The 14,084-nt window shown below is 52.9% G+C and overlaps 1 protein-coding gene across 1 annotated transcript; it reads left to right on the top strand.

Moving 5' to 3' along the window:
• Positions 1-1,133: 1,133 nt before the first annotated feature.
• PLA2G2C (phospholipase A2 group IIC) lies at positions 1,134-12,726 on the top strand (the record flags this gene model as incomplete). The annotated part of the gene is made up of 3 exons (XM_082616289.1): positions 1,134-1,276; positions 3,072-3,175; positions 12,575-12,726. The coding sequence occupies 3 exons, from the start codon at positions 1,134-1,136 to the stop codon at positions 12,724-12,726; spliced, it is 399 nt and encodes a 132-aa protein (XP_082472415.1).
• Between the last annotated feature and the right edge of the window lie 1,358 nt (positions 12,727-14,084).

Genomic DNA, 14,084 nt, shown 5'->3' with positions numbered 1-14,084 from the left:
CCCGTGAGCCATGGCCGCTGAGCCTGCGCGTCCGGAGCCTGTGCTCCGCAACGGGAGAGGCCACAACAGTGAGAGACCTGCGTACTGAAAAAAAAAAAAAAAAAAAAAAAAAAAAGATAAAGCCCCTTCTCATCCTTCCCAGACCCTGATCCTTTCCCTACACTCAGATGTAAGCACTCTTCAGAGTTTGATATACATCCTTCTAGACCTTTATATACATACATTTCAAACATTTCGATAGAAAAGTAAAACACGCTTTTTGTAAGAAAATATATATATATATATATCAGACAGCAGAAAAGTATTTAAGATAAATGTTGCCAGTTGTTTTTCTCCACCTACTTCCTCAGTCCCATTGCCTAGTGATATTGCTAAAAGTAGTATGTTTTCAAGACATCATTTAGTTATTATCTGCCTGTCCGTGGGCATGCGGGTAGTCTCCAATTTTTTGATATCACAAATAATGCTGCAGCAAACATCCCTGTATATATATATAATTTCCCCCCCTCACTTTCCTAAGCATTTTGTAGAAGTGAAAATTGCTAGGTCCATGTGTATTTGCCATTAAAAAAATGGATTGACCACAACTTTTTCTGCCTCTTGAGTATTTTGTTTCTCCTGTGAGGTTGTAAATGCCTGCTGGTATTTGCAAGGACTGACATTTCTGGCTTTGAACCTTTCTCGTTAATGTTTAACATCAGATCTGAGAGTGTTTCTGCCCAGGATGGTGGTCTTTTACTTTGGGAAGAAGACTGTAGTTGATAGTATTGTCCTGACTGTCATGGAAACTGGGTTCTCATCCTGGGCTAGTGAGACGCTAGCTGTGTGACGCGGTAGACATGAGCAGACAAGGGTCAGCACATCAGACATAATCCTTCAGTCTTTGCTCTCCTGAGGCTCAGGGTTGACCAGGGGAGGGGTGGGCGTGCCGGGAGGGGAGAGCACTGGAGGAGAGGAAACAGCTGGGGGACGGCCTCGGCCCCCCTCTTCCACCTTGTCCCCATTAAAGGGGCTGATGCCCAGGCACCACATTTAGGGGTCTCCTGATATCTGAATGCTAAGCACTAGGGGACCTGAAAGCAGCATCTTTCTCATCGCATCTTCTCTTCTTCCTTATTTTCTCCTTGGCAGTGATGGCCTCCACCCATGGCAGCTTCTGGCAGTTTCAAAGGGTGGTCAAACACATCACAGGGCGGAGCGCCTTCTTCTCAAATTATGGATACGGCTGCTACTGCGGGCTTGGGGGCATAGGGACCCCCACGGATGACACTGACAGGTGAGTGCAGAGGCTCTGAGGCCTCCTGTCGGTTGATTTGCATTGAAATCCCGGCTTGAAGAGAGAGAGGGCGTTAGGACCCTTGCATTGTAAGGAACTGAAACCAATTCAGGTGAGCCTGAGGGTAAGAAAAAAACAGAATGGGAGTGGGAGGGTGGTCTTGAGGAACCCAAGGCTGGGGCTGGCTTCCTGTGGCCTATGCAGCTATACAGGGCCCGCATGAGGTTCCCGGCTCTGTCACCTTCTGGAAACGCTTGACAATGTTTGAATAAGGGGCCCCTCGTTTTCATGTTGCACCAGGCGTTGCAGATTATTCTGTCAGCCCTGCCCAGAGCTCTAGAACGTTCAGCTCTCAGTCCTCGTGGTAAATGTGGTCTTCTCTCAGGCCTCCAGTTTTTAGGATTACACATGCAGCAAGACTGACCAACTGTCTCCCAGTCCTAATTCCATTTTCCAGGAAAGAGAATCCAAGTGGCCCAGTTTGGAAAATTTGTCCATCTGGGTGAGGACACATGGCACAAACTTGGCTGCCAGGCCTACTTCTAAGGATGGGGGTGGGGGAGGGTGAATTCCCAGAATAGGTGGAGGTTGGTGTTAATCTGGGGAGGGAACAGGGAGGTAGGAAACAGGATGGTTTGTGTGTCTTTTTATTTGAAGAAATAAGAAGCAAAATGTTCCTGGTCACTTTCACCATAGTGTGGGTAAATATATCCCCATAGTAGGGCCTGAATATCACCCCTGGAGCTTGAGTCCTCTGGGGTGGGCTCATGAGACCATGGAATATTCCAGCTGGAAGGATCCCAGAGCCCTTGAGAGGACCTGACACTGATGAAATGCCTGTCACATCCTGAGCCCTGGGATTCGTGGTTTGCATGCAGGGCTTGGTTTAATGCTCCCAGCACATGGCCGAGGCCGTGCCACCATCCCCATTCTACAGATGACAACGGTGAGGGACCCACTAAACAAAACAGCAGAACCCAAAGACACATAGCCCTTGAGTGGCAGGGTCAAGATTTGAACCAGAATTTGCCTGTTTCAAAGTCTGGGCCCTTTGATACTCTGTGCCTCCCCTTCCAAGTCCTGTGGCTGATGAGAATTTTAACACTATTAGCCAACAATGACCAATGGCAAAGAGCCCACATGTGGATGGGGATGGTGAGTGAGGAAGACAGAGCATCCAGCCCAGGGCATCGGCCAGAAGCTGATCCTTTTCATGTCTTAGAATCCAGCCCCAGATCTGTGTTCCTGCCACTCAGACATGGTGGAAGAGGGGGGCCGAGGCCGTCCCCCAGCTGTTTCCTCTCCTCCAGTGCTCTCCCCTCCCAACACGCCCACCCCTCCCCTGGCCAACCCTGAGCCTCAAGAGAGCAAAGACTGAAGGCTTATGTCTGATGTGCTGACCCTTGTCTGCTCAGAGCCTCTCCCAGGGCTGGGCACATATTCAGTGCTCAGTCAAAAGTCATTAAATGAATGAATAAGTCATGGGCACCTAGATTTGAGTCCTGACTCTATCATCTGCCAGCCGTATGATTTTGGGAAATCCACCTCTGGATCTCAGTTCCTCTCCTATAAAACGGGGACAAGGACTGCACGTCCTAGGGTTACTGTGAGGAACTCATGAGACGGCAGTAGGTAGAGGAGGGCTCTTTTTGTGATTTTTAATGTCATCAGGAAGTGACCTCCCTGCCTTCAGCACCTTCCCCCTGCGGGGGGGAGGAGGCATGTGAATCCTTTCCAGCCAGTTCCCCAGGGCCACCCTCAGGAAAGCTCTCATCTTCCTCCATCTAGCCCCCAGGTGCTGCCTGGCCCACGACTGCTGCTGCGAGAAACTGAAGCAGCTCAGCTGCCAGCCCGTGTTGAACAGCTACCAGTTCCGCGTGGCCAACTGGACCGTGATCTGTGAGTTACCTTCTCTGTAGAGAATGTCTTTGAAACTGGGCCTTTCCTTAAGGTCAGCCTTGTGGACCCAGAGAATTTTGGGGAAATGAGATTTTTTTCCAAGTGCTTTGGGATGGAGAGCTGTAATTCCGAGAATCAGAGCTTCTTTAGAGTCCTGGCCCGGTCCCTCCCTGGTCCGCATTCGCAGCCGTGCCCCCAGCTCTCTCCAGAGGCAGGGTGCAGGGCACAGCACCCCCGCCCCCGCCCAGGGTCTTGCATGTGCTCCATAAATAGTTGCTGACTCGAGAGTACAGTGAATTTTGCAGCTTCGCCTGGCAGCTGTTGCTGTTGAGAAGCTTCTTCCCGATGTCTGTCATGTGTTAACAAAGCAGCTCAGCTGTCATTCAGCTGAACAAATATTTGTGAAGGGTGATTGCGTGCCAAGCACTGGGATAAGTGCGGGGGGGGGAGGGGGGGCACCAAAGTCAATAGGAGGGGGACGGGGAAGGGAACCCATGTGTCATGGAGGCCATTCAAGGAAGAGGGCCAAGGGCAGGGTGGGCAAGTACTGAGTGTCCAGCACGTAGGGAGGGGCCCCTGATCTCCCAGAGCATGTTCTGGGACTGCTGGGTGCATAGGGCAAGTTGGATCTAAAGAACAAGCCCACTCACAGATGCTGGGCCCCGGCCTTGTCGTGAACGCCATTCATTTCAGCAGAACCGGTGGTTTGAATGCCCCTATGAATGTGTGACTCGCCTTCCGCTTGGCCTTGGGGAGTTGCGTGAACCACTGTCCTCCCCTTCCTTGTGTGTTTATTCAGAGCTGTGAGTGTGTCTTGGAGATCACCTGTCTTCTCCAGAGGCCGGGGGACCACCTCCCTTCCACTCATCTCCCAGAGCCCCCAGCCAGGGCTCCAGCCTAGGACACACTGAGCGTTAGGATGGTGCAGTCTCCTTGGTCCCAGTGGTGAAACATGGCTCAGGCCCCTGCAGACAGGAGGCCAGCTTCAGCGGAGTCTGCTTCTCAGCCCCCCCAAGCACACCACCGCTGGGGAGGGAACCCCCTTTTTCTTATGTGAGCTCAAGGAGACCCTGTGTTGGAGCTCTCTGGCTGTGACCATCCTTAGGCCTAAAGCAAGGCGTCCCCTCTGTGAGGCCCCAAGGCCATGTCCAGGAGCTGGGGAGGCATCAGGGTCTAGTGGAGGGGCGGGGAGGGGGTGACTGGAGGAGGTGGTCCCCAGAGGATTGTTTGCTTCGGCACATGATGCCTTCTGGAGGCCAGGGCCCAAATTTCTGACGTCCTCCTCCCACCCCTCTGGGCTCCACATGGTGGAAGGCAGGGGCCAAGCCTGGCTGTCGGTTGGTGGCGGAGAGGCACACAGAAAAGCTGCCCCTGACTCCTCTCAGCCCAGCTCACGGTCTCACTTTCACATGGTTTCTTCTCACCTCTTTCCGCCTTGATCTTAACATCTGTCATGTTAAGTGTTACCTTAGAATGGTTGAAAAGCATCACTTTGAGAGAAAATGTGCTCTAAGAGCTCTCTCCTCTGATGCCCCTGGAAAGCGCAGGGACTAAGGAAGGAGGGAAACAGAATTCTGAGGGGGGAAGTGGAATTTCAGTAAGTGCAAAGGACCTTCCGGCCCTGTGGTCTCAGGCCCAGGCCAAGCCTCCGCCCGCAGCTCCTGTGTCACGGGGGCCAACCCCGGGCTCTCTGCACCTGGAGCAGCTTCCTTATCAACCCTCTTCACCCTCCCAGGTGGGGATCAGAGTGCAGCCCAGGACCCCAGGAAATGGAGGAGAGTGACCTGGGGGCAGAGGCTGGAGCCCCAGGAGGTGGCACAGGAAACGTCCTCTGCTTGGCACATCAGGCTGGGGGGTGGTGAGAGGTGTAGGCAGGGGCCGGGAGCTGGCCTGGAAAGTCTGTGGCCTGGCCCTGCTTTCTGCAGATGCTGGGCCCTGCCAAGCAGCAGTAGCCAGTTGCTCCCGAAGCTTGACCAGGGCTCCCAGAGTCCAACATCTTGCTTAGGGAGTTAGCATGGAGGGATGCTTCCCCGTCCTCACCAGGACATCAGCATCCCCCTCCTCAGCTGACCCAGCTAGTGAGGACCAGGCTGAACCCCCTGTTGTCCCCACCCCCACCTTGACAAACCCCTATTCCAGTGTGTGCTGAGACCCCAAGTGAACCCCGCACACATCCATTCACTTGCCCAGTATCAACTGAGCACCCATTGGGTGCCCATCCAGGGCCAGTGCTGTGCCAGGGCCAGGGGCACAGAACAAGGCAGCCAGCTGCAGACCCTGCTGTCCTGGCCTTCTCCAGAGCTGAAAGTGCCCTTGGGACCATCCAAACCAAACCCTCATTGTAGCACTGGGGAGACTGAGACCCAGAGATGGGGAAGGGTTTGATCCAAGGTAACAGGCAAGATTAAAACTCATACGTCTTGAGACTTTCCAGTGCTCTGGAACACACTGCTGACCTGAGTTTTCTAGGCCTCAGTTTCTTCATCCATAAAATAGGTGCAGTAACAACAGCTACAGTTCATGAGCACCTGACAGAGGCTTTACACTCAGCACTGTGAATCCGTGATAAACCTTTGAGGTGGGCGTTATTCTCCCCATTATCGAGGAGGCCCCTGAGGCTCAGAGACGTTAAGTGAGATGGCCAAGGCCACACAGCCAGGGAAAGAAGAGTTGGGATTCGGACCCAGGTCATCTGACCCCAGCTGGTGCTCCTGCCTCCCACCATCCTCCCAGGGGCATGGGGCCGCTGGGAGGGCGATGGCGCTGCTCTTGACTGGGGGCTCACACAAATGCAAGTCTTATTATCTACAACAGGCTTGTTAGAATGTTCAGCCCTGGCCCAAAGGGCAAAGAAGAGCAGAAGGAATTTGCCCCTCTGCAAGGACCCAGATCTTTCTGTTCTAGCTCTATGTACCCTGCTAAGAGGCCCAGAGACAGCACACGCTTTGGAGTCAGGCAGAGCTGGGCCTGCATCCCAGCTTCACCTTTTCTAACTGGATAATTGCACAACCCCCTGGGCCTTAGTCTTCTCATCTGTAAAATGGAGATACTAATCAGAACTTCATAAGGTCACTAAAGGACTGACTAAAGTAACCCAGCTTGGAGCAGGTGCTTAGTTAGTTAATGCCTCTCCTTTTATTTATTTATTTATTTATTTTTGAGGTACTCGGGCCTCTCACTGTTGCGGCCACTCCCGTTGTGGAGCACAGGCTCCAGACGCGCAGGCTCAGCGGCCATGGCTCATGGGCCCAGCTGCTCCGCGGCATGTGGGATCTTCCCGGACCGGGGCATGAACCCGTGTCCCCTGCATCAGCAGGTGGACTCTCAACCACTGCGCCACCAGGGAAGCCTCAATGCCCCTCCTTTTAGAAGTTGAGAATTCTTTCGTTTAATCTCAGTTTCCTTTTCCCCTTTACTTTGTGGGAAAGCACTGGGAGTTTTCTTTAGTACTGTTGAGAGATTTCTTGGAAGCATCTCCTCTGCATTTGCCTCCGCTTGAGCTAATGTTATTAACCCCTTATAGGATAGAAGCTCGCCCACTCTACCCCCGGTTATACTGCAGTTCAAGGAGCTGCCTTGCAAGGGTTAACCACCTCCCCAGCCTCCAAGTTCTGAAATCCCGCACCCAAGCCTGGTCCCAGGTTGCCTAGCAACCAGTGGCTGCTCCAGGATGCAGTTGGTGTGAGCAGGGAAGGGAAAGCAGAAAAACAACTTGGTCTGCCCATGTCTGTAAATGTCACTGGGAGCTCAGTGCAGAGAAAGGCCTGGAACCCAAGCCCTGGGGCCAATTTGCCGCGGGGCGGAGGCTCCCCTCAGGTAACCAGGGAGGTCATTAGCCCTCTGTTGAGTGGGCTTACATAAGTACTTTGCATTCGCAAGGGATTTTAAGATCTGCCAGTGGTGACGCCCCCTCCACCCACACATGAATGCATCTGTAGTGCAGTGGGGAGCCCGGCTGTGGGCAGCAGAGCCCAGGTTCCAGCCAGAGGTACCACTATCACCTCCATCTCTGAGCCTGTGACTTCTCCCTCTGCCGAAGGGGGAGGGTGAAGCAGGTAACCACTGGAATTTGTAGTTTGCAAAGATCTTTCTCCTTTGCTACTGAGTTTCCTCCTCACAACACTTCCGCTCGCTGACACATCACCCATTTCCTCTCCTAGCATCTGTCTCAACCTGACATCATCTCATTTTCTTGTTTACTTATTTGTTTATTTATGCATTGATTCTCCCCTCGACTGGCATGTGAATTCCAGGAGAGTGGGGAGCACTTGTTGGGGGCGGCGCTTATCCTCATAAGGCCACAGAGGATGCCCAGAGCTATGCAGTGTGGGGTCCGCTCGCTCAGACCTGTACCTCTGCACTTCCTAGCCAAAGGGCAGGCACGGGTTAGGAACTCAATACCTGTTCGTTTGATGAGTGAGTGAATGAAAAAAATTCATGAAATAGTCAATGCAAGCACCCGTCCCCTCATTTGAAAGCTGAGGGAAGATGCTCAGAGAGGAACAACTTGCCTGCCATGCTAGAACATGCAGGTGGCAGATCTGGACCGAGAAACCGACTCCCTGTTCCTTGGGAAGGGGGCTTCATTCACTGCCCCGCAGGCCGTGTAAGCCCAGCCAGTAAGGCAGTAGCAAACTGGGATGGAGCGTTTACAGCGTGTTTGGGGCTGAAGATCTGCAATGAAAAGACAAACTCCCTGCCTGTGTGCAGGGAGAGAGACAGCCCATAAAATATTCAGAAAGAAAGATACACTTAGGTAGTGACAAGTGCTATGAAGCATCTAAAATAAGGCCACAAGCTAAAGGATGAGGATGGCAGTGGGCGGAAGGGCAGGGGGTGTGGGTGCATGGGGAGGATGGCTACCTTATGTGGCTGTAGAAGGCCTCGCTAAGGAGGTGGCATTTAGCTAGTGCGGAAGGAGACGAGGGGCTGGGGGGTGGGCGTCCCACCAGGAATGAGTCCGGTGGGGCCTGGCCGTGGGGTGAGGGGCTCACCTTCTTCTCCTTCGGTTGCAGGGGGAAGCATTAAAGCAGGAAGTGATCTGCTCAGATTTTGCTTTAGAAAGATCACTCTGGCCCCTGTACAGAGAAGTTGGGGAGCAGGGGAAGAAACGGGGAGCCATTAGTGGGGTGTTTCTGTAGCACTGGGGAGAAGCGACCATAGTACATATCAATAGCTGGGGAGACGTGCCAGATGCTGCGTGTGTTTGGGAGGTAGATTGATAAGACCTGCTGATGGATTAGATGTGGAGTTTGAAGGTAAGGGAGGCTGACTCTGAGGTTCTTGGTCTGAGCAATGATGGATGGTGGTGCATCTACGAGCTTGTGCAGATGGGGGAGAGCAGACTCTGCAGACACAGCAAGAGCCTGGCATGAACCATGTTGGGTTTGAGATGCATATCAGACACCCAAGAGGGAGTCACATGAACACAAACCTATTGGCATCTAGAGCGCATAGGAGATGTCTAGGCTGCGGTGAGAACTGGAGAGTCAGCAGTGCTCGGTGGTATTTAGAGCCCTGAGCTTTAAAACAAGAGCTCCCAAGGAGAGGGTTTAGAGAGCAGGTCGGAGGCCGGGCACAGAGAGTAGCAGCGTGGCAGGCAGTCTGGGTTAGGCCAGGCAGGAACGTAGACCTTCTTGCTTTGTCTCATTGGTGGAGGTATATTTCATGGAATGAGAAAGCATATCCTAAAGCTGTCAGTTCCATTCTTCATGCCTCAGTTTCCCCATCAGCAAATTGGAAGATGCAGGATCTGGGTTTAGGCTTGTTTTTAAAAGATGACTTCCAAACATGGCATTTCTTGGCCCAGGGATGCCTATTCTTCCAGCCCATGACTGGCCTGGTGCTACAACAGCTGTGGGATGTCCACAGCAATAGACCGCTGCTCCAGGTCGGTCCTGACAGCCTGCACCCTGGGCAAGCTGATAGACGTAGAACTGAACAGCAGGAGAGAATTATACTCCACAGGTTGGAAAAGACCAGAAGACAAAGCAAGAAAGGGGGTGGTGAGAAAGGAAGAAGGATGAGAAAGAGGAAAGGGTAAGAAAAGTGCCTCGCTTCCAGTTTCCAGAGAAGCAGCACCCGGGTAAGTGACAGCACCAGGTGCCAGGCCCTTTGGGAGGGAAGCGAGGTTGGATGGGGCAGGGCCCTGTGCCCAAGTAGCCCTGGGCCCCACCAAGGGCAGCAGCCAGACAACCCAGTGAGCCCCTGAAGACCATGGCGGCTGCCAGGGGAGGGCAGCCAGGGGCATGCTGGGCAGAGGTGAGAGACCTGGACATGGAGGGGACGGAGGCTCTCAGGGAGTCCCTGCAGGAGCTGGGGCCTGATGGGTCTTGAAGGATTGTCACAGATGAGGAAGGGAGAGCGTGAAAGCAAAGGTGATCCAGGCGCCAGGAACAGTGGGAGAGGCAGGAACCATCCCTGGCACATTTCCTGAGGGTGAGTGGAGAGGTACAGCTGAGGCGTAGGGTGGGTGTCAACATGTCTTGAGAAATCCAGGATCCAGTGAGATGTGGGAGGACAGCTTCCTGCAGGAATTGTGTAGACTTCGGAGAGGGGGAAACGCAAACAAACAGACGATAACCAGCACTGGTCCAGCTTCAAAGGGCCCTTCTTTTTCCAACATGTGAAGCTAAGCGTGCACCATCGTCATAATAACAAGCATTTATAGAGGCCTCTCTGTGTTCTGAGCACATCCAGACCACTCCATCTGTAACGACAACAGTGAAAATCCTCACAACGATCCTGTGAAGTAGACACCATTATTTACTTTTGATACTATTGCTTTTATTTATTTATTTATTATTTATTTATTTTTTTGTGTGGTTCGCGGGCCTCTCACTGCTGTGGCCTCTCCTGTTGTGGAGCACAGGCTCTGGACGTGCAGGCTCAGCGGCCATGGCTCACGGGCCCAGCCACTCCATGGCATGTGGGATCTTCCCGGACCGGGGCACAAACCTGTGTCCCCTGCATCAGCAGGCGGACTCTCAACCACTGCGCCACCAGGGAAGCCCGATACTATTGCTTTTATCACCATTTTTTAAAATTTATTTATTTTATTTATTTTTGGCTGCATTGGGTCTTCGTTGCTGTGCTCAGGCTTTCTCTAGTTGTGGAGAGCGGGGGTTACTCTACGTTGCGGTGCGCGGGCTTCTTATTCTGGTGGCTTCTCTTGTTGCGGAGCACAGGCTGTAGAGTGCAGGCTCAGTAGTTGTGGCACACGGACTTTGTTGCTCCGTGGCATGTGGGATCTTCCCAGACCAGGGATCGAATCCCTGTCCCCTGCATTGGCAGGTGGATTCTTAACCACTGCGCCACCAGGGAAGCCCTATCACCATTTTATAAATGATACTGAAACTAACTTGCCCAGGGCCAACACATCAGGGAGTCTGGCCACCTCACTTCCTCACCACCCCCAACCCTCAAAAGAGAGTGGAAATGGGGTGGAGTTATCTAGAAGGAGGCTGCCTTAGACATCCCCTACACCCCCCCCACACACGCACGTACACACACATGCATATGCACCCATGCACAGAGCACTATAACTCTGACTACTAAATAAAAGATGCCCATCTACTTCCCTGGTGGTACAGTGGTTGAGAGTCCGCCTGCTGATGCAGGGGACACGGGTTCATGCCCTGGTCCGGGAAGATCCCACGTGCCGTGGAGCGGCTGGGCCCGTGAGCCATGGCCGCTGAGCCTGCACGTCCAGAGCCTGTGCTCCGCAACGGGAGAGGCCACAACAGTGAGAGGCCCGCGTACCGCAAAAAACAAATAAAAAAAGATGCCCATCTAGTGGTCACTTGGCCACAGTGCAGACACTCAATCCCAAAGGCCCAATGAGGCTTCATTCACTTATTCAATGACTGTTGAGCACCTACTATGTGCCAGCATAACATCCCAGCTGGGGATACTGGGAGGGACAGGACAGAAAAAGCCCCAGTCTCAAAGAGCTCACACTTTGTTGATGAGAAACAGACACAAGCAATCAAACAAATAAGAGAAATAAGAGATGTGAGAAGTATGGTGAATCAAACAAATGGCGATGTGAGGGAGAGTGGTTGGAGAAGCTTTAGAAGGAGTGGGCAGGGAGAGCCCTCTGAAGAGAGGAAATTTGACCAAGACCCGAAGGTAGGATGGACCCAGCCACTTAAAAATCCTGGAGAGAAGTGTTTCAGACAAAGAGAATAGCAAGTGCAAAGGCCCTGGGACAAGATCAAACAAAACATGTGACAGAAAGAGGCCATTGGTCCTGGAGCAGAGTGAAGATGAGAGAGTGGGGGTCTGTGAGGATGGAGAGGTTGGCGGGGACCCCATCATGGCAAGCCTGCTTCGGAGTCCACGGCAAGGATTTAGGATGTCTTTGCCCAAATAGTAGGAAACCACAGCAGGGCTTTCAGCAAGAGAGTGAACATAATTCAAGTTACATTTAAAAACGGTCTCGGACTTCCCTGGTGGCACAGTGGTTGAGAATCCGCCTGCCAATGCAGGGGACAGGGATTCGAGCCCTGGTCTGGGAAGGTCCCACATGCCACAGAGCAACTAAGCCCATGCACCACAACTACTGAGCCTGCACTCTAGAGCCTGTGAGCCACAACTACTGAGCCCGCGCTCCGCAACAAGAGAAGCCACCGCAAGGAGAAGCCCGCTCGCTGCAACTAGAGAAAGCCTGTGTGCAGCAACGAAAACCCAACACAGCCAAAAATAAATAAAATTTTTTTAAAAATCTTAAAGACAGTCCCTGTTTACTTCCTTCCATTAGGGTGGAATTGCTGGTGATGACAGGGATTGGGATTGTGGCCAAGAAGATGGAGAGAAGGGGGCAGAGTGAAATATTCTAAACATAGAGACTTCAATGGAACTTTGGGTGGATGGGCTGTGAAAGTGGAAGGGGGGTAGGAATCAAGGTTGGCTGCTGGTTTTCTGGCTTGAGTGGGAGGTGGTGTCATTTCCCAAGCCAAGAGTGTGGGTGGAGGACCAGCTCAGTGGGCGGGGGGCCGGAAGGGGACACTTACATCAAGAGCTTCCTTTGGGGCGTCTTACATTGAAGATGCCCGCGACATCCAGGTGAGATGCCAGGTAAGCTGTTGGAAGGAGGGGCTGAGTTCTGAAAAAATAGGTTTCATGTCCTTGGCCTGGGTGCTGCCTGGCAGCACTACCCCTGGGCACCTCCGTGCAGCCCACACCTGCTCCTTCTCTCGCTTCCTTCCAGGCTTCTCCCTGGGGCATGTCCAGGTGTGGTGGGGGAACGGCTTGGGGATGAAAGAAAAGAACTCCCAGTTCCTTTCCTTTCTATTTTCAACCCTTGACCCCTTGCAGCAAGCTCCCAGTTCTCCCCAGCTTTAGAATCAAACCCTGGGAGTGGATGGAAGCCCCCTGTGACCCTCGGTCTCCCTTCAGTTGAATGCACCCTTGGTCCTGGTGCCGGCTGCCTCTGTGGGCTAAGGACCTGCGAGTGTGACACACAATCTGCTTCAAAGAGAACCTGCCCAAACTTCAAGCAGTTCTTCTCCAGCTGGCCCTGCTGCGGCAGGCGCAAACTCCAATGCTAGTGAGGCCGCGGGTCCCTGGTCGGTCTGGTCTGGGATACTCCTTTGTCACTGGACATCAGAGGGCTGGAGATCAACAGTGGAAAAGACAGAATCCTGGCTTTCTATGGAGGGAGACAGACCATAAACATACACATAAATAAACAGTACATTCCAATAGCAGTTAAGCGCTAGGAAGCAATAAAACAAGGTGACAGGGTAGAGAGATGTCACCTACCCCCATCCCAGGAAATTTCCAGGAGGGGAAAGGCACCAGGATCCACCTTAAACTCTCCCTCCATCCCCACCTCAAAGTCAGGATACAGGGCAGATTTGGAAACGAGACCCACAACCCAGCTCCAGCCGGAGCCAAGCAGGGATCCTGGAAAACCAGGTCTTGGTCACATGCCAAGCACCCGAGAAGCACACTTGGACTCTGTTTCTCATTTGCTGGAGTTCTGCCTTCTCCAGAGAACCCTGAGGTAGGAAAAAGTCGATGCCATTTTCACCTCCCAGGAAGCAGAGCATGAGAACATCAGCTCCCACGGCTGCCACCTGGGTGTCACGCCAGGAAGATAACAAAGAAATGGAGAAAGAGGGCAAGGGAGAGGGAATGGGGGGTATCCAAGATTTCGATCCACATTTAGAAGCCCCTGGTTATAAGGCATAAATTCTAATAAATATTAAAGTGATCCAGTCAGGGTGGATGCTGATCGTTCTGACGCCTGGGGGTAGATTGCAAAAATGACCACAACTGTTCTTACCTCTCTGTATCCTCACCTCTCACGATGTGATGCTCAGCTTTTCCGGTCAAGCGGTAGACTGTTTTCCCCACCCCTGAATCTGAACTCTGGACTGGCCTTGTGACTTACTGTGGTCAATAGAACATGGTGGAAGTGACGGTCCACCAGTTCGCCAGCAAGGCCTCTGGAGGCCCAACGCACGTCCCCTCTTTCTCGGAAACGCCTGCCACTGCCATGAGAAACACCCTGGGCCCACCTGCAGGAGGGCAGGAGCCCACCCGGATCAAGGTCGTCAGGCCAGCTGTCTGGCTGAGGACCTCAGACCCGTGAGAGCACTCGGCAGGGATCAGCAAAGCCAGCTCACAGCTGACCACAGACACCAGAGAACCTCACTGAGACCAAAACAACCACCCAGCTGAGCCCCAGCTAAACCACCACCTTGCAGAAGTGCAAGCTAAATAATGGGTTTGTTTAATGTCATTAAGTTTTGGTGTGGTTTGCCACGCGGTGTAACTCACTGATGTCGTTGGTCTTCACTACCCGAGACTCTGGGGTTCTCAGCACTGTGCCGAGCTTGGGGGCCACGTGAGCAGCGTGGACGTGCCCCTGCCCCTTACCTGACGGGCTTGGGAGGAGAAA

This window comes from Mesoplodon mirus (genome assembly GCF_964341445.2).
Source record: "Mesoplodon mirus genome assembly, chromosome: 3".
Classification (NCBI taxonomy): Eukaryota; Metazoa; Chordata; class Mammalia; order Artiodactyla; family Ziphiidae; genus Mesoplodon; species Mesoplodon mirus.
The sequence above is the reverse complement of the archived record's forward strand: the minus strand, read 5'-3'. Positions and strand labels throughout refer to the sequence as shown.